At 35.0% G+C, this 18,705-nt stretch overlaps 1 protein-coding gene across 4 annotated transcripts in view; it reads right to left on the bottom strand.

Annotated features, from left to right (window-relative positions):
• The window catches only part of USP34 (ubiquitin specific peptidase 34), a 239,199-nt gene that overhangs the window by 31,571 nt on the left and 188,923 nt on the right, over positions 1-18,705 (bottom strand). For all 4 annotated transcript variants that reach the window (XM_059406010.1, XM_059406012.1, XM_059406011.1 and 1 more), the window contains 15 exons: positions 17,525-17,578; positions 17,314-17,409; positions 12,668-12,732; positions 12,498-12,573; positions 12,366-12,413; positions 12,197-12,262; positions 9,535-9,615; positions 7,523-7,608; positions 6,769-6,937; positions 6,589-6,663; positions 5,295-5,446; positions 1,745-1,793; positions 1,560-1,664; positions 1,431-1,475; positions 386-490 (listed from right to left, as the gene is read on the bottom strand). In XM_059406010.1, coding sequence (XP_059261993.1) covers positions 386-490; positions 1,431-1,475; positions 1,560-1,664; positions 1,745-1,793; positions 5,295-5,446; positions 6,589-6,663; positions 6,769-6,937; positions 7,523-7,608; positions 9,535-9,615; positions 12,197-12,262; positions 12,366-12,413; positions 12,498-12,573; positions 12,668-12,732; positions 17,314-17,409; positions 17,525-17,578 — 1,272 coding nt within the window. The remainder of the gene's footprint in view (positions 1-385; positions 491-1,430; positions 1,476-1,559; positions 1,665-1,744; positions 1,794-5,294; positions 5,447-6,588; positions 6,664-6,768; positions 6,938-7,522; positions 7,609-9,534; positions 9,616-12,196; positions 12,263-12,365; positions 12,414-12,497; positions 12,574-12,667; positions 12,733-17,313; positions 17,410-17,524; positions 17,579-18,705) is intronic.

The raw sequence follows: 18,705 nt of genomic DNA, 5'->3' as shown, positions 1-18,705 counted from the left end.
TCTCCCTGCCAAGCCTCCTGACAAAAGCATGTCTTCTTCCCTCACTTGTGACCCACTAAAACCATTTTGGATTGCCCAAGTAAGAAGAAACTGTTACTTAAACTGGTAATGACTTTATTAGAAAAATAAAATTCTTGGGGTGCCTGGGTGGCTCCGTGGGTTAAAGCCTCTGCCTTTGGCTCAGGTCATGATCTCAGGGTCCTGGGATCAAGCCCCGAATCAGGCTCTCTGCTCAGTGGGGAGCCTGCTTCCTCCTCTCTCTCTGCCTGCTTCTCTGCCTATTTGTGATCTCCGTCTGTCAAATAAATAAATAAAATTAAAAAAAAAAAAAAGAAAGAAAAAGAAAATTCTCAGAAAAATACGGAAACATTATTGCAAGACTTACCTCCCAAATCCTCTGCAGAATGTAGGATGCAAAGGGAGGCATTCCTGGAGGTCCACCAGCAAACTCCATTAGCATAGTCAACAATTTAAAGAAAGGATTGGCTGCCTGTAAGACACATGCATAACTGTGTATTTCAATGTACTTGAACCCACCTGTTTCAGAAAAAAGAAACACGTACTCTTCTACACATCACACTTAAATCTGTGTTAGTTTAGCAGACCTCAGTACTCTTGCATATAAACTTGATCTATATGGAGCAGCAGGATCAACTTGGGATACAAAGTCAATGGCATGGACATCACATGTAACAGAAGGTAAGTATTTTTCTTGATATCGATTTGGGAAAAAACAAGCAAAACCTTTATTAATGAGACAACTGTATTCAGAGAATAATTTAGGTTAAAAGTTTCTTTTACCATCCCTTGATCTCTAAGGTGTAATTTTACATTAATATTTGACAAAGTATCATGTAGCTATAACATTACCATTTTGTAAAAATACTTTTGGATAATACTGTATTATTATATTTTTCATCATTTTTTTTTGAAATGTTTTTTTTTTTTTTTTTTTAACATTTTATTTGACAGACAGAATACAAGTAGGCAGAGAGGCAGGCAGAGAGAGAGAGAGGAAGGGAAGCAGGCTCCCTACTGAGCAGAGAGCCCGATGTGGGGCTCGATCCCAGGACTCTGGGATCATGACCTGAAGCCGAAGGCAGAGGCTTTAACCCACTGAGCCACCCAGACACCCCTATTTTTCATCATTCTTGAACACAGTTATGATACAGGCTTCAAATCAAACAACTTTAAAGCTTAGTCTCTATGTATTACTCCAATACATTGAACTTAGACCTAAAATTTGTATTTCACTGGGAAAATTATATTATAGTGAGATACAAAGAAGTAATTCAGCCTATTCAAGTTACATACTGAAAATTAAGCTGTTATGGGAGAAATCTTGATATGTTTTTTTCAAGAATAAGAAGAAAAGTTTATCTGAAAGCACTAGTAGTTTTAAAAACACAAATTAACTAAGGTGTACATACCTCAGGAGTCAACTTTGCTATTGATGTGAAAAGCATAGACACAATCTATTAAAAAAAAAAAAGGAAGATTTCAGAACATTCTTTTAAAAATTACCAAAAAGCTTTTTAAGACTGTTTCTCAGCACTTACATGTTCTGCTAGTCGATTATTATATCGACAGAGGCTGAAAATCAGATTACAAGTTTGTCTTATATTGATGCCATCACGAATATGTTGAAACAAGAAGGGGAATCCCTGTTAAAAGTAAAAGTTGTTCATTTAAGAACCATTATTATTTGTGAGATGATCAAATCCTCTAATATACAAAGTATTACCTTTCCTCCTGTTAATGCTGCCATGTCAGTCTGTGATAATGTCAAATGCCTGAAAGGAAACATCAGTGGAAATAAGTTTTTCTTTACTCTGTGTTACTTTATAGCTATTTGCATCATGACACGCATCAAAACTGTCAGTTCAATTACAATTGTACCAAGCCACCAACACAAAATGATTTTTGAACTTTCTGCTAGCTAAACTTACTTGCTAGATATATATCTCTCAATTTTTCAAGATTCTGGAATTGATAGATAGAAGCCCAAACCTACTTTATTTGCCATTTAATTAGCTCAATATTTTTGTGTATTATAAATACTAGGATGGGTCTGAGTTGTGGGGTTTTTTTTTTTTTTTTGACATGAGACCTTTCAAAACAAAACAAACTTCTAGAGTTTCAGTTACCAGTTTACAATTTCTACATATTTCTTTACTATAGAAAATTTCAGATACATACAAAAATAATAAGATAATGGAAGTATCCCATTGTTCAACTTTAAATTACTAATTCATGATCAGTCTTGTTTCATTTGTATCTCCCACTCACTCAATGTGGACTGTTCTGAAGCAGTTCTAGGTATTTTATCATTTAATCTAAAAATCTCTGCATGAATTTCTAACAGATAACATTTAAAACAAATAAACACACTATCATTATTCACACTTAAAATAAAACCACAACTCCTTACTATCAAACAATATCCAGTCAGTGTATGATTACCTCAAGTGTCTAAAAAATTTTTTAATAATTTGTTGGCTCAAGATCCAAATAAAGTCCTCTGTTGCAAGTGGTTGAAATGTCTTTTAAGTATCTTACAGACTACTGGTTTTCCCTCCAATTTTGTTTTTATCTTGCAATTTATGAGTTGAAGCAAGTAGGTGGTTTGTCCTGAAGAACTTCCCACATTTCCACTTTGCTGATTGTATCCTTGTGGCGTTGCTTTAACCTGTTCCTTTGTCCTTATATTTCCTATAAACTGGCAGTTTAGATCTAGAGACTTGATCATATCTAGGTTTGATCTTCTTAATCAAGCATGCTTTATAGGTGGTGGTATTGACTTTCTTCAAGAGGCACACAATGAAAGGTTGTCTTTTTGTAATATTTTCAGTCAATGATGATCATCTCCTAGATCCATTACTTCATTTGGGGTACAAAATACAGATATTCTGATTTCAGCATTACTTGCTTGTTCATTAGCTCAAACACCTCCAAGATGGTGAGCTTCCTCTCATTTACCACTTGTTTGCCATGAGGTAATTCTTGCTGGTAAGATGAATGCTTGTTATCATTCCTTTATTACTAAGTTTCCAAAATTATGATTTGGTTTTCTAATATACTCCAAAGGTTACCAGTAAGTAGTTCGTTTGTTTGTTTTTAGATACCATTACGAACTCATGGATTTAAATATCTGTGATGTATTTTAGTCCTCTTGTAGTTATTCTATTACTGATGCTCAGGGTTGTCCAATCTATGACCAGAAGGAACATCCATAAATTGGTTCCTGCCCTTTTAACATATCTCAATAGTGTTTGATAGCCTCTGTTTTCCAAAAGGACAAAGTGTTTTAGACTTCCCATTCATTTCTTGCCCAAGACCTTTAATTGGCCATTTTTTCAAGGAACCCTGATTTTCTTCCGTAAGAAATGATATCTAGGGACTACAATACTGATGCCAGCGGCACTCACTGATTCTGAGTTGGGTCGGATTTCTAAGCCTTTTCAGAAAATGGAAGTACAGAAGACATTTTTTGTTTGCTTAAAGACAAAATACACCACAAACTCTACTGGTATTTCCAAACTCAAATTTAGTTTTAAAGAACTTACATAAAAACCCTACAATTTTGTATTTGTATTTCTTTCGTCTCTGGCTGAAAATCTTGGTTTCTAATGACATTAACAGTTACTTATTTGCTTTATTCTATGATATATGCTAGTTTCTGGATAATAATCACAATTACACTATGAACAATATACTTAGTAGAACAGTTTAGGATAGTTTTACAATTATTTTTGTCCTTCATGTACAACTAGGAATTTACAGTTAAATTAGTGTGTTCTAAAGGTCATTTTAGTGAATTCCTTTCCAGGTGTTATGCCACCAGGTCAAAATATAATTCATTTATTTCAGTCTGCTTTTAATTTTTAGGGATTGCATTTTATTAATTTACTTATTATATAAAACATTTACATGATTACAAGTTAAATCTAGAAAACAAAAACAATATATACTCAAAGTCAAGCTTTCATTTTTGTCTTTTCCAGCAGTTTGTTTTTCCCTCCCCCAAACACAGGAAAACTTTTTTTTTTTTTAAGTTTTGATTTAGTCTTCCATTTAAAAAAATACAGTCAATTCTTGCTATTGGTAGTACTTAAGTTCTATAAAATGCTGCAAACACCGAATTAGTGATTAATGAATCATTGCTCATAAGAGAAATACAGGGTTAGGTTCTTGTGAGCCTCTGGCCAACATTTTCTTCAACCAATCAATAGGTTACCTTGTTTTATGTGTGTTTCTGTTTCTGTTCTGACTTCATTAGCACTGAAGTCACAGCAAATACTAGTATTAACTCATACCTGAATGAAGCCTATCTAATGTGCATTTTCTTGTTAAGGCACATTATGGCCTTCTTGAGCTTAGGAGCTCTACGTAGCACTTAGCACTATACTGGGGAGCAATTTTAAACACTAAGTCACCAACAAAAAGTAAAAATGTGAAAAACATGGCAGCAACCATGAAAAGGAGATTTGTTTACAATATGAGAAGTGAAACAAGGAGTCACAGTCACCCTGTTTGACCTTGGCTTCGGAGGAAGGTATGTGTCAGGTAACTCAGATTTTTTGCCACTCTGCACATGGACATCTGCAGTCCACAAATGACTGCATGAGTACTAACTTCGGGACTGTAATAAATCCCAGCAAGTAAGCACATTTGTAAACAGTAGATCCAAAATGAGGAATACTGAAAATTGAGTTTACATGCTTTCAATCTCTGCATCCCTCCCCCGCCCCCACACAGCTCCCCTTCCTCAAAAGGTACCATACTATACATACTTTTCTCCACCTTGCTTTTTTTACTTGGTAATATTTAATCCTAAAGATCTCTTCATGGTAGTACAGATACATTCCATACTTCTTTTTTTCAGTAATAGAGTATTCTATTGAGTGGATGCCTGCTTTTTTCAACTAAACCCCTCTTTTTAAATATTTCCAGTCTTTTACTCTTTTTAACTAAATGCTTCAATAAATATCCTTGCATATACATCTTTCTGTATTTAGGGAACAGGCTTCTAGAAGTAGTGTTGCCAGAAAGGATGAATGCACATATAATTTTGCTAAATATTTTACTGTATATTTCTTCAACGTATATTTCTAACATGACTCAGAGGTACAAAGTCATCTGATACAAAGGACTGAAATACTTATGCCACAAGAGTTCATAAATCATGGTATTATTTAAAAGGAATTATGTAACAAAAGTTAGTGGTAAAACAATTTGGTAAAAGGAGTAAAATCAAACATGCTTTAACCATTTTGAATGTTGAAACATTTCACCTTTCTGAGCGAGACTGTTCAACCAACAGAGCAACTAAAGCTATCATTTTTTCCAGGGCAGCAGGCCTGTATTTTTCTTCTGCCAGAGAAAGAATATCTTCTTCCTCCTCCTCTTCTTCCCCCTCTTCCTCTGACAACACTTCAACTTGAGGCTAGAATAAAATGTTGAAACTAATACATTAAAACTGAATTATCTTGAGAGAAAATAATTTGACTATTCTATAAAATAGTCAGGGTAGATGGTAGCAGGAGCATGTATCATAAAGAACCACTCAAAGGCCTAACCCTGACTTTTAAGAGTTAAGCAATATTCTGGATAATTTTAGACATAGTAAGCAGAACTATAAAGAACAATGATTCTCAATACTGTAACTATTTTTACCTCACTTACAGGGATAGATCTTTTAATAATTTTTTTTCTTATAGACAAGCCCCTTGGAAGATAAATCAGGACCAAATTTTACACGAGTATGATAAAACAGTATTTCCTATTAAATAAAAATGTCAGTTACACAAATTAAAGAATCCTTATCTGCAGTGTTCAGATAATCCAAATAGCAAGTCTTCCAAAGACTTCCATTTCTTTGAAATTCAAGAGACTGAAATGATTTTATGATTTAACAAAGCAAAAGAAGAGCAGTCTAAACAAGTAGCCATATAGGCAGGTATCAGACAGTAAAAGTCCATATTCTGAGAAGCATTACAGAATAATGGTTAACAGTGTAGCTCAGGAATCTGACCAAAGATCAAAGCCCAACTCACTGTGATCTAAAACAAGTTAACTTCTTTATGCCTCAAGTTCCTGATCTGTAAAATGGAGGTAACAACAGTACTTACTACATCTTAGGGTTGCAATAGGGTTAAGTAAGATAGCATAAATAGAGCAAAAGCCAACGTGGTCATTAAAGTCAACACAAAGTTCATGTCATGCTTCAATACTATGAATAGACCAAGCTACTTAAGTTTTTGGAAACTCAACAGCAAGGGTTTAAAAATATGACCATCAGAAATGTTCACTGAAACAACATGCTACTGATATGACCCCAAAGTAGGTGGTAGCCATTCTGCCTAAATTCATTTGCTTTGTTCCAGGGCCTTGCCGATGAAATTTATCATTTGATTATTTCTTCTCTCGCTGTATCATTAAAAATACCAACCAAATTCAGACACTTAAAATGATCTAATGCCAGGCTAGAAGGGATTTTAAAGCATTCTAATATCTAATGACCTTCCATGATACAAACTTGAAAACATGGTCCCCTAAATCCCCAATATGAGAGGGAACTATACTTACATTTTCTGGCCCTTTGGTTCCCATGTAAAAATGAACCATTGTAGATATGGCTTGCAGTGAAAGCAAAAACTGGCTCTAAAAATAAAAACATTGATTTAAAAATAGAAAATAAAAACAACTGAGTTTTAAATACTGAAAATAGGTACATAATCCCAGAAATAAACAAAATAACAGCCTTACCTCTTCTTCACCCATTTTGGCAAATTCATAAAGGAAGGCAAAATACTCTGTAAGATGTTTACTGTGAGGTTTTACACCATGTTCCATAATTAATAACAGAGTTCTCACAAATCGAGTGACACATGAACGACCACCAATATCTTCTACTGAGGCATCCATATCATCCGACCTGAAGATACAATTTAATATATCTTAGAGACAGTATGAAGTCTGGAGATAGATATTCTGGGAGGAGAAATATTTTTAAAAACCTAAATTTATCTCTCTCATCTTTGTAATAGTGAGTACCAACTGCAATAATGTAAGTAGATAGATTCAAATTACGGTGTCTGGCTGAATCAATCCAAACAAAAAGACTAAGTCATTAAGTTATCTGTAGACGAATCTGAAGATGCACTTAATTAAAAATAAAAAGTATTATGTTCTCTTCTTGATTGTATTCTTACAGATTTTTAAATTAAAAAAAAAAAAACACACAAAACGTTCTTTTAAGATTTTATTTATTTATTTGAGAGAGAGAGCATGAGCGTGGCAGGAGGGGCAGAGGGAGAGGGAGAAGCAGACTTACCACTGAGTAGGGAACCTGACATAGGGATCAATCCCAGGACCATGGGATCATGACCTGAGCCGAAGGCAGCTGCTTAACCAACTAAGCCACCTACCATGCCCTGAACCTAAATATTTCAATGTGGGTATTTAAAATACTCTAGGAAGCTGATTAAAAAGCTTAAAATGCTAAAAAGTTATTTCTTACCCATCTTCCATTCCTGGCTGTAGATAAAGATGAGCGTGCACAGGTCTGAGTCTCTGAATCACATGGATACACAAACGCTGAAACATCTGCAAATGAAAAGTTAAAACAACCTAAGAGCCTGAACAAAGGTAACAAAGTTACTGAAAAATTAACAGGTTTCAAAATTCTCTGCACCCATTTCTGTTTTCCCCATGGATTATCTTTTGCCAGAAGTCAATGATTAGGAGAAGGAAATAGGATTTAAGTTTGTTCAAAAAAACCCACATGGGTTAAAAAGGGTTGGGGATTCTCTAATTAAGATATACAAGTGGCCAGTAAGCAAATGAAAAGATGTTCACCATCACTAATTATTAGGGAAATGCAGACCAAAACCACAATAACATACTACTTCACATTCATCAGGATAGTTAAAATCAAAAAGACAGTAAGAAATGCTAAAGAAGACGTAGTGAAAATAGAAATGCTCATAGATTGCTGCTGGTGGGGATGTAAACTAGTGGAGATGCCATGAAAAAGTTTGTAATTCCTAGAATGTCTCAGGACTTCTACTCTCAGGTAAAAGAACTAAAAATATATGTCCACACAAGTATTTGTGCACTCATGTTCAGAGCAGCATTATTCAAAATAGCCAAAAAGCGAAAACATCTCAAATGTTCACTGACTGCTGAATGGATAAACAATAATTGCTATATCCATTCAATGGAATTAATTTAGCAATAAAAAGAAAGAACAGAAACACACCACAACATGGATAAACCATGAAAATATTGCTCAAATAAGCTGATCACAAAAGATCACAGAGTGTGTGACTCCATTTATCTTTTAATAAAGATTTAAAATTTTTTTTATAGTTTTGTTTGTTTTGTTTTTAAGATTTAAATTTTTTGAGGGAGACAGCGAGACAGCCTAAGCTGGAGGAAAAGGCAGAGGGAGAGGGACAAGCAGACTTCCCGTTGAGCAGGCAGTTTGATTCCAGGACCCAGGGATCCTGGGATGCTTAGCATCCCTGAGATGCTTAACTGACTGAGCCTTTCAGGCACCCCTCCATTTATCATTAAATACGCAAATCCGGGGCGCCTGGGTGGCTCAGTGGGTTAAGCCACTGCCTTCGGCTCAGGTCATGATCTCAGGGTCCTGGGATGGAGGCCTGCATCGGGCTCTCTGCTTAGCAGGGAGCCTGCTTCCTCCTCTCTCTCTGCCTGCTTCTCCGTCTACTTGTGATTTCTGCCTGTCAAATAAATAAATAAAATCTTTAAAAATAAATAAATAAATAAATAAATAAATAAATGCGCGAATCCATAGAGCCAAAAAGTTGATTAGCAGGTGCATAGTGGCTGGAAAGAAGGGACAGGATAAAATTGGGAGTCACTGTTAATAGGTATGGAATGTCTCTTAGCAGTGTTACAAAATTAGATGACAGTTGCATAGTTTGGGGTTATACGAAAAGCCACTAAATTTTATATTCTGTATGGTTTTGATGAATTAGATGGTGCAAGAGTTATATCTCAGGAATAACTGAAAAGTGGCCTTTTCATATTAAATTTTTAGTTCTGTGTCATAAGTGAATATAAAGTAATATTTACAATTTTGTCTAACTTTTCCAGAGATTTAAGGAAAACAAACTGATTCATGTGACAGTTCAGAATCTTTCACAGAAATGTTACATACTGTTCATTTAATTTTCAAGGCCACTACAGTACCCTACCATGGTTAGACTATCTAAAATTCTAAAAAGCATTAGTACAACTCATAAAGCAGTGATAACAGGATCTGAGAGAATAGGCACTTACACTTATCTTCCTATAACTAGGAAATGTTAACAATTTTAATCACTTGGTTGAAAAGACAGCTGATTTCCTACAAGAAGCTGATGAAATGGTAGCAAAATGATTTTTATGGTAGAGGTTAATCTTTTCAAAACTACCTTCAATGCTGGGTTAAAATATAGTCACAGGTAAATTTAGGATTATTAACTTGAAAGCCATTTCTTTTTCAATCAAATTTCTTCTTACCTGTCTCACAATTTGATTAGGGCACTTAATTAGTATCTGCATTGGCCACCAGTCATCATCAGCCATACGGTCCAAAAACCACTGTAAAAAAAAATAGTGTGATATTAACCTTCAACCAATACTTGTTTAACTTAAAAACAAAAAAGTCACACAAGGATTTCATTTCTAGTCTATGTTTCAATTATTTTAAATTCTTACCAAAACAGATTCTTCCATTGTTTTAAAAGTCTAAAACTCTAGGAATGCATGGGTGGCTCAGTTGGTTAGGCATCCAACTCCTGCTTTCAGTTTAGGTCATGATCTGAGGGTCATGTGATAGAGCCCTGAGTTGGGCTCCATGCTCAGTGGGGAGTCTGCTTGATTTTCTCTCTCTCTCCCTCTGCCCCTCCCCCACTGCTCATGGCATGCTCTCTCTAAAGTAAATAAATAAATCTTTAAAAAAAATTATTTTTTAAAGTCTGAAATTCTGAAATGCCTAAAGTCATAAGCAGGGTCACCTGATTACAGAATTCCACGAATGCCATTTACATCACAGTGTAAACCTGCATGAAGGCAACCTGCACTGCTTAACATTATAAAATGGAATACTATTTTCCTCTTAATCCTCACAGATACTACACTGCAGAACCTTTTGTTCCTATTAATATATGATCTGAGTATTATTTATTTTGTTTACAAAGAATTATGCTCTCTTAATAACAAAAAACATCCCTCCCCCTATTTTTCTGAGAGCGAGAGAACAGTGGGGGAGAACCAAGAGGGAAAGAGAATATTCAGCAGGCTTCATGCCCAGTGCAGAGTTGACACTATCACAACCCTGACATCATGACCTGAGCTAAAATCAAGAGTCAGATGCTTAATCCACTGAGCCACCCAGATGCCCTCAGAAGTACCCTTTATGCTAAAACAATTTCCTACTGATTTCAAGATAGCTTTTAATCACATATTTAATGCCTATATTGAATGTTACTGTCTATGTGCATATACATAATTATTGACAACTGCAGAGAATTTTAACTCCTTGAGAGAGTTCTGGAGGCCAATACTTAGTTAAAAAAAACAAAAACAAAAACAAAACAAAACAAAAACCCTGAAGTAGCTATAAACAAAAAAACAGAAAACAAAACAAATGATGACCTAATCAATATTCTGGATCTATTGAACTGCCTTTAAAAAAAAAATCACGAAGGGGGAGGAGAATAGAGGAACTTGTTAACTAACATCAGGAGGATATAATCAGTCAAAGCAAGCATGTGGAGAATTATGCAGATCAAATGACAAAGTAGCAAAGAGAGAGAATAAAGTAACTGTTACAGATGAAAGGTGATTTATAAGACAAAAGCAAAATGTAGTCCTTGTTTGAATACAATTCAAAGAAGCCAACTGAAAAAAACATTTTTTAGGCAGTTAGTAAAAAGTGAACACAAAATGAATACTGGATGATGTTAAGGAACCACTTCTAATTTTACAAGAAGTAAATTAAGTCATGGATATATATATATATATATATTTAGAGAGAGATATCTCTATTTTTTTAAAGTTCTCATTTATTAAAGATACATACTTAGTATTTATGGGTGTATGATATGCTATGTGGGTTTGCTGAAAACAGGCATGGGGGACAGCAACAGATTAAAGCAAAACAATGTTACTGTTTGTTGAAATAAGGTTACAGGTACCTGATCTTCCTACTTTATTGAAATATTTATTATAAAGTTTAAAAAAATTATAGTCTTCTGTTTAAAGTCTACAATAATTAGATCCTCTAATTCCATTGCTCCATGGCATAATCAGATAACCTTCTATATAAGAAAAAGATCTTCAACTAATTTCATCTATTGCACACTATGTTGTAATCTCCCACCTCTGGAAATTTTTAAGACTTGCATTCTTAGAAAGGCTTACACCACATTTGGAAGCTAATAAAAAAATGACAAAATGATATTAAGGTGGCAATAGGGTTAAGTGATCATTACCTGTGAGCAGACTATCCTTAGGGATGTATTATTATAGGGATGTATTAGAACATAATATGGAAGATAAAACTGGACACAAAATGATATACTGGGATATATGCATTATTATCTTGGAGGAAAAAGGAAGATATCCATTTTCAAGTATTTTCTGATAATATTCAAAATTAATTAAGAAATATCCCATCCAGGGGCACCTGGGTGGCTCAGGGGGTTAAGCCTCTGCCTTCGGCTCAGGTCATGATCTCAGGGTCCTGGGATCGAGCCCCACATTGGGAATCTCTGCTCAGCAGGGAGCCTGCTTCCCTCCCTCTCTCTGCCTGCCTCTCTGCCTACTTGTGATATCTGTCAAATAAATAGATAAAATCTTAAAAAAAGAAAGAAAGAAAGAAAGAAACAAAGAAATATCTGATCCAGTCTTTTGAACTTCCTGTATTTTTCTAACAGACTGGGGGGAGGGGAGGCACCCAAGGATTTTTAAGTAACTTAAAAATCAATTATTTCATCAGCGTAATGGCTAGGACATAAATTATAACCTTCTCAGTTGTTAAGTAATTTGGGGAACTTACACTGGGATCCCTATCATTTATTACACAATACTTTTGCTATAGCATCTTATGAATAAAAGAAAACAAAACAAAAAAGTGCATCTTAAGCTATACATTATTTGTTGGATTATTTCACCTTACCTCACAAGCTGCTTGACTATTATTAAATTGTTTGGTCAACAGTTCAATCCACTGAAGCATTGTGGGCTAAAAAAAAGAAAGAAGTCATTTAAGGCATGGACTTCAAGCTGAAGATAAAGAAAACCAAAAGCTATCTGCTAAATGACACAAAATTTTATGAAACACATACCTTTTCTTTTGAATGTATAAATGTCTCTAGGACAAAGGAGGTGCTGAGCTGGAAGAAAACATTAGGCAAAAAATTTTTAATTACTTTAAAGTAGTCAATTTTGAAAAAAACTATCTACGGCTTATATATTACCTTTGCTGTCATTAGGGACACAGCTTTAGGATCTGGTAATGTACTGGGAATACAACTACATAACTGCCACATAAACCTAGAATTTAAAAATAGTAAGTTACATATCTTACAGAATAAGATTTGCTTTAAATGTGTAAGAAAAAAATCTATTATAAGTTTATCAAACTTACCCAAAATACGTATGTTCAAAAATGTTTTTGTCTTGAAGAAACTGCATGTTATCATGCCAAATCCACTGAAGAAAAAGAAAATGGTAACATTAGATATCAGAAAGCATTTGCTTCATTACATTTTACCAGTAATTTTTAAGAAAAAAAGATTTGCTCTAAAAGAAACAAGCAAAAAAAAAAAACCCAAAAAATAAAAGCACTTAAAATTCATGTTGATTTTCTTTCTAGTTATGTGGAATGCAAAAATAGTTATTAAGCCTGCTCCAATTTATCATTATGTATCTGGCTACCTCAAACAATCACAGTTCTTTAAAAATACAATTATCAAGATTCTGTAAGAACTCTGAAATCCCATCTAAAGAACAAATACATAAATGGAGTAAAATTATGAGTTCCATTTTGATAATAACAGATTATGAGAAAGGTTTATGTTCGAAAACTGGCAAAATGAAAACAATTCAGATTGGCAGACCTAAGTCAGGTGATTTCCTTGTTTATTCTTTTGTTTTTTTGTTTTTTAAGACTGAGAGAGGAAAAGCATGAGAGATGGTAGGGTTAGAGCGAGAAGCAAATTCCCCCACCGATGAGTGGGGAGCCTGATGAGGGGCTTGATCCTGCGACTCCAGAATCATGACCTGAGCTGGAGGCAGACACCTAAACAACTGGGCCACCCAGGCGCCCCTCCTTGTATATTCTGTCACAATTATGACCAAATATATTTTTTGAAGATTTTATTTATTTATTTGACAGACAGAGATCACAGGCAGGCAGAGAGAGAGGAAGGGATGCAGGCTCCCTGCTGAGCAGAAAGCCCGATGCAGGGCTTGATCCCAGGACCCTGAGATCATGACCTGAGCTGAAGGCAGAGGCTTTAACCCACTGAGCCACCCAGGTGCCCCACAAAGATTATTATTATTATTTTTTAAAGATTTTATTTATTTATTTGTCAGAGAGAGACAGCAAGCAAGCACAGGCAGACAGAGTGGCAGGCAGAGTCAGAGGGAGAAGCAGGCTTCCTACCGAGCAAGGAGCCCGATGTGGGACTCGATCCCACGACACTGGGATCATGACCTGAACTGAAGGCATCTGCTTAACCAACTGAGCCATCCAGGCGTCCCCAAAGATTATTTCTAACATGAGTCTTACATACCTGCTCTGCTAATTTTAGTTTTGTGTTTAGCTCCCTGTACCCTAAACATGCTCTAAGTTAGTGTTTGTTCCATAAAATTATCTTTATCTGGAACAAATTTGTGTTCTGAGTACTGTTATTACTGCCTGTGTTTATCTCCTAAAGATTTTCAGCTACCTCTTCTTGCCTCCCAGCCCACTCTTCCCATCCAGCACCAGGTCTTGAATTCATATTTTAGGGCTCCTGCTCCACATTGGTACAGACCTACTCACTGAACAGACTGCTTCAGAGTTCTTGGTCCTCTAGCATTTCTACGCACACTGCCTTCTAGAAAGCTGTAGCCTAAAGAAGAGTTTGAGAGCGTTTACCTCATCAGTGCTTTTTCATAGCAATGAAGCTCCATTCCAAGGTTCTTACTCCTAGCCATGAGCTCAGCTCTAGATCCTGTGTCATAATTTTTATCCCCTTTATGTCTCAAGAACTCTCCACCCCCATTATCTGATTTGGGCCTAAAGCCTGGTAATCCTGTGGTTTCCACCAGACCCACTGCTTTCATTTCTGTTCTATGGAATTATTTATCTTGTTTTTTGACGATCCTTTTTACGTTTTATCAATACAACATATGTGGAGCCATGTGGGTGTGTCTAAGTCTAAAATTATTGTACTACAGGTATTTTCCATACACCTCTTCAACTTCATCTTGGACATTTCCTTGCACTTACTAATCATCACAGCCCCAGAGGTCATTGTTCAGCTTCTAAAACATGCCAATACCCTATATCTTTACTAAAGGAATTTGTCATAATATCTCTTTGCCTGGAATATTCTTCACATGATTAAGTCTTCGGTACCTTTCAAGTCTCAGTTTAAGCTTACTCTGAGTTATTTCCTAATCACTTTCCCCAGAAATTCCAATCAACTACCCTTTCTGAGCATTTTGTTTTATCCACAACAGTCATTACAATTTATAATGTTTGTTTACTTACTAAATTTTATGGTTCTGGGACGCATGGTTGGTTCAGCTGGTTAAGCATCCAACTCTTGATTTCAGCTTAGGTCATGATCTTGGAGTCATGAGATCAAGTCCTGAGTAGGGCCCCACACTCAGTGGGGGGTCTATGTGCAATTCTCTCTCCCTCTCCATCTACCCCCATCTCCCTAAAATCAATCAATAAACTCTTTAAAAATAAATTTTATGGTTTTAAACTTCCTATTTACTCTTTGGGAAGTCTGCTACTAGCTATATTTCAACTGCACAAATCTAAAGGACCAGATTCTAGCTTATACCTAAAATCTGTGTTAATATTAAATAACAGTATTATCACACTTTAATATTTTATTAAAATGTATATTCAGGCAAATTCATTCTTCAATAAGCTAAAACAATTATAAGAAAAAAAAAAAAACAAAAAAAACCAGGGCGCCTGGGTGGCTCAGTGGGTTAAGTTGCTGCCTTCGGCTCGGGTCATGATCTCAGGGTCCTGGGATCAAGTCCCGCATCGGGCTCTCTGCTCAGCAGGGAGCCTGCTTCCTCCTCTCTCTCTCTGCCTGCCTCTCTGCCTACTTGTGATCTCTGTCAAATAAATAAATAAATAAAATCTTAAAAAAAAAAACAACAACAGGTGGCTTAGGTCTGCAATCAAGAATATTCTAGGGATGCTTGGGTGGCTCAGTTGTTTAAGCATCTGCCTTGAGCTCAGGTCATGATCCCAGGACCCTGGGATTGAGCCTCACATCAGGCTCCTTGCTTAGCGGGGAGCCTGCTTCTCCCTTTGTGTACTCCTCCCGCTTCTGTGTTCGCTCTCTGACAAATAAGTAAACAAAAATCTTAAAAAAAAAAGAAGGAAAGGAGGAGGAGGAGGAGGAAGAGGAGGAAGAGGAAGAAGAAGAAGAAGAAGGAGCACCTGGGTGGCTCAATTGTTAGGAGTCTGCCTTCAACTCTGGTCATGATCCCAGGACAGGATCAAGCCCCAAATTGGGCTCCTTGCTCAGCAGGAAGCCTGCTTCTCCCTCTCCCACGCCCCTTCTTGTGTTCCCTCTCTCACTATCAAATAAATAAATAAATAATTTTAAAAAATATTCTAACGTGGTTCAATTTGTTTTTCTTGCTGTAGTAGAACAAATGTCTGGGATTTCCTTTTGTCGCAATATAAATCAGTGGTTCTCAAAAGAACAGTTCAGAGACCTGTGGGGATAGGTGCCTACAACCGTTTTAGAGTATATATAAGATCAAAACCATCTCCTTAGTAATATGATGAGGGTATCTGCCCTGTTTTACTTTCATTCCCTCCTGTGCATACAATGGAGTTTTCCAGAGGCTAAATGATGAATGAAATCACAACAGAGCAAATGCAAAAAGCTATTATGAGACTCTAGTTGTCATCTATTAAATCAGATATTAAAAAGATCTGTAAACATTTTTAAAAGTTTTGCAAACAGACACACTTTTCTCACTGAATGGTTTTGTTCTGAAAAATTTTTCTTCATAAAATGGTGTTTATATTAGCATGTCATTAATTTCGTTATCTTTAAATAAATTAATATAAATTTAAAAAATTTTAAATACTAATATGGCAACTACTGATAGATATAACCACACTGAAATTAATATACTAAAAACTAATGTTCTCATTATTTTTTAAGAATATAAAAGAATACTGAGAATAGGGGTTTCAGAATCATTAATGTAAAGAATATACATCATTAAAGTTTTACTTAAAATTTCGTTTTACTTCACAAGTGGGCTGGGTTGTCATTAAACACTGTTGTGTCCTTATCGAGAGTAAGAAATCTAGAGAACACTTAATTTTGCTGGTAAATCCAATTCAAGGGTTTAAAAAATGATAATATTCTTGGGTTTTTTTGTCACTAATATTCTGGGAGGTCAAGACACCAGTTAAGAGTACTTGTTTGGGGACCAAAATCCACTCGGTTTTAAGACTCAACCACATCAGTGCAAATATTAATCAATCAATTAGACAGTAAAAGCTGAATTGTCTAGATGGAAAAGTATATTTTTATCATGAAGATTTATACATTTTGGCTGAGTTTATAACATTGATAAATGTAGAGTTGTGAATACATTTTATAGTTCTTAAAAAGACATTAAAGTAACATCATGAAACAAAGCCTAATTACTATAAACAAGACACATTTTAAACATTTAATACATATTTTAAATGCATTTCAAATACATGGTATTTCTATGTAACATGAAGCAAAGAACAACAGTCATCATCCAATCCAAGAACATTACCATACATACAAGTTACTTAATGAGCTTGCTCCTATTCCATCAACCATATTACTTATTTTTCTTTCATGTTACTAATAATTATTTTCTGGTCACTCTACCTGTACCTGTCCTATGAGAGTATTATCAAGACTATTTACAAATAGTGTTAAGGTCTACCCGGGATTATAAATCCTAACATTGTCATAGCCTGGTCCAGTAGTCCTTTTACTCTCATTAATACTTAACATGCTTTTAAATTGCTTAAGTTAAATTAAATTATACCTCTAGTAACTCTGATGACACATCAAATTTGAATTCTTTGCCATTTTCTTCCTCTGGTTCCATGCGTTTGTAGAATAGCATATATGCACTGTGTGTCTTTAAGAGGCAAAGAAAAAAAAAGGTATATTTTCATTTTGATAAAGTATAACTATAAAATGAGGTAACATGGAAGAAAGAAAACAATGTAAATTATATGTAAAAAAATGATTACCTTTTCAAAGGAGAAATCCATAAATTTATCTGTAACAGAATCATAGGTCTTGGTCTGTTAAAAAAAATAAAAGTTTTCATTCTTTAAAAAATTATTTATATTTATCTCAGTTGTATTTATATTTTAAATAGTTCATAAACAGCTAGTTTATTCTTTATAAAAAATCCCTGACAGAAGTTCTTGGCTAAGAGTATAGTTAACCCTTGAAAAACAAGGTGTAAACTACACAGGTCCACTTACAGGCAGATTTTTTCCCCCAATAATACAACACTATACTGTAAACATATTTTCCTTATGATTTTAAAAGATTTATTTATTTACTTTAAAGAGAGAAAAAGTGAGTGGGGAGGAGAGGCAGGAGAGGGAGAGAATCTCAGGCAGACTTCCCTATGAACACAGACCCAACGACATGGGGCATGATCTCACAACCCTAAGACCATTGTCTGAGCCAAATAGTCAGATGCCCAACTGACTTGTCACCTAGGTGTCTCTCCTTATGATTTTAACAACATTTTCTTTTCTCTAGTTTATTTTAAGAATACAGTATGTAATAAGTGTAACATACAGAATACATATTGATTTGAGTGTTCATGTTATCAATAAGGCTTCTGATTAACAGTCAAAAGTTATACTTGGATTTTCAACTGTGTGGGGGCCTGGCATATTTAACTCCCACATAGTTTAAGGGTCAATTGTAACTAAAAACAAATATTCAAAGTATTCTTAAAGATACTTTACCATAAAACATATAAAGGATATAATAAAACATACTTGCAATTTAATAACTACCTTTTAAGAGAAAAGCTTTGCAAAGTTTACTTTTTTTTTTTTTGAGGAAATATCCCAGAAATAACATCAAGAGATGCAACAGGTTTAATTATGGCATCAGTAATTTATTACTCCCTTTTTCTACCCATTTCTGAAGTGTTAGCAATTTGCTTACTTCTCCTTTTCTATTTAAAGTAGTACATGAGAGCACCAAAAAGCAATAAGGAAGTCCTACATTAAAATCCACAATGTGAACCGTGATTTCACAACAGACGTGACTATTAAAGTGAAAAATAACTTCATTTGGACTTACCTGTGAAATGGAAATGACTATTTAATGCTTGACTTATAAGAATCAAAACAGTACTTTAAAACTGTTTTCAGAACACTAGTATTTGGATAAAATGCCTATG

This window comes from Mustela nigripes, chromosome 7 (genome assembly GCF_022355385.1).
Source record: "Mustela nigripes isolate SB6536 chromosome 7, MUSNIG.SB6536, whole genome shotgun sequence".
In the NCBI taxonomy this organism is placed as follows: Eukaryota; Metazoa; Chordata; class Mammalia; order Carnivora; family Mustelidae; genus Mustela; species Mustela nigripes.
This window is presented reverse-complemented; position numbering and strand designations above follow the sequence as displayed.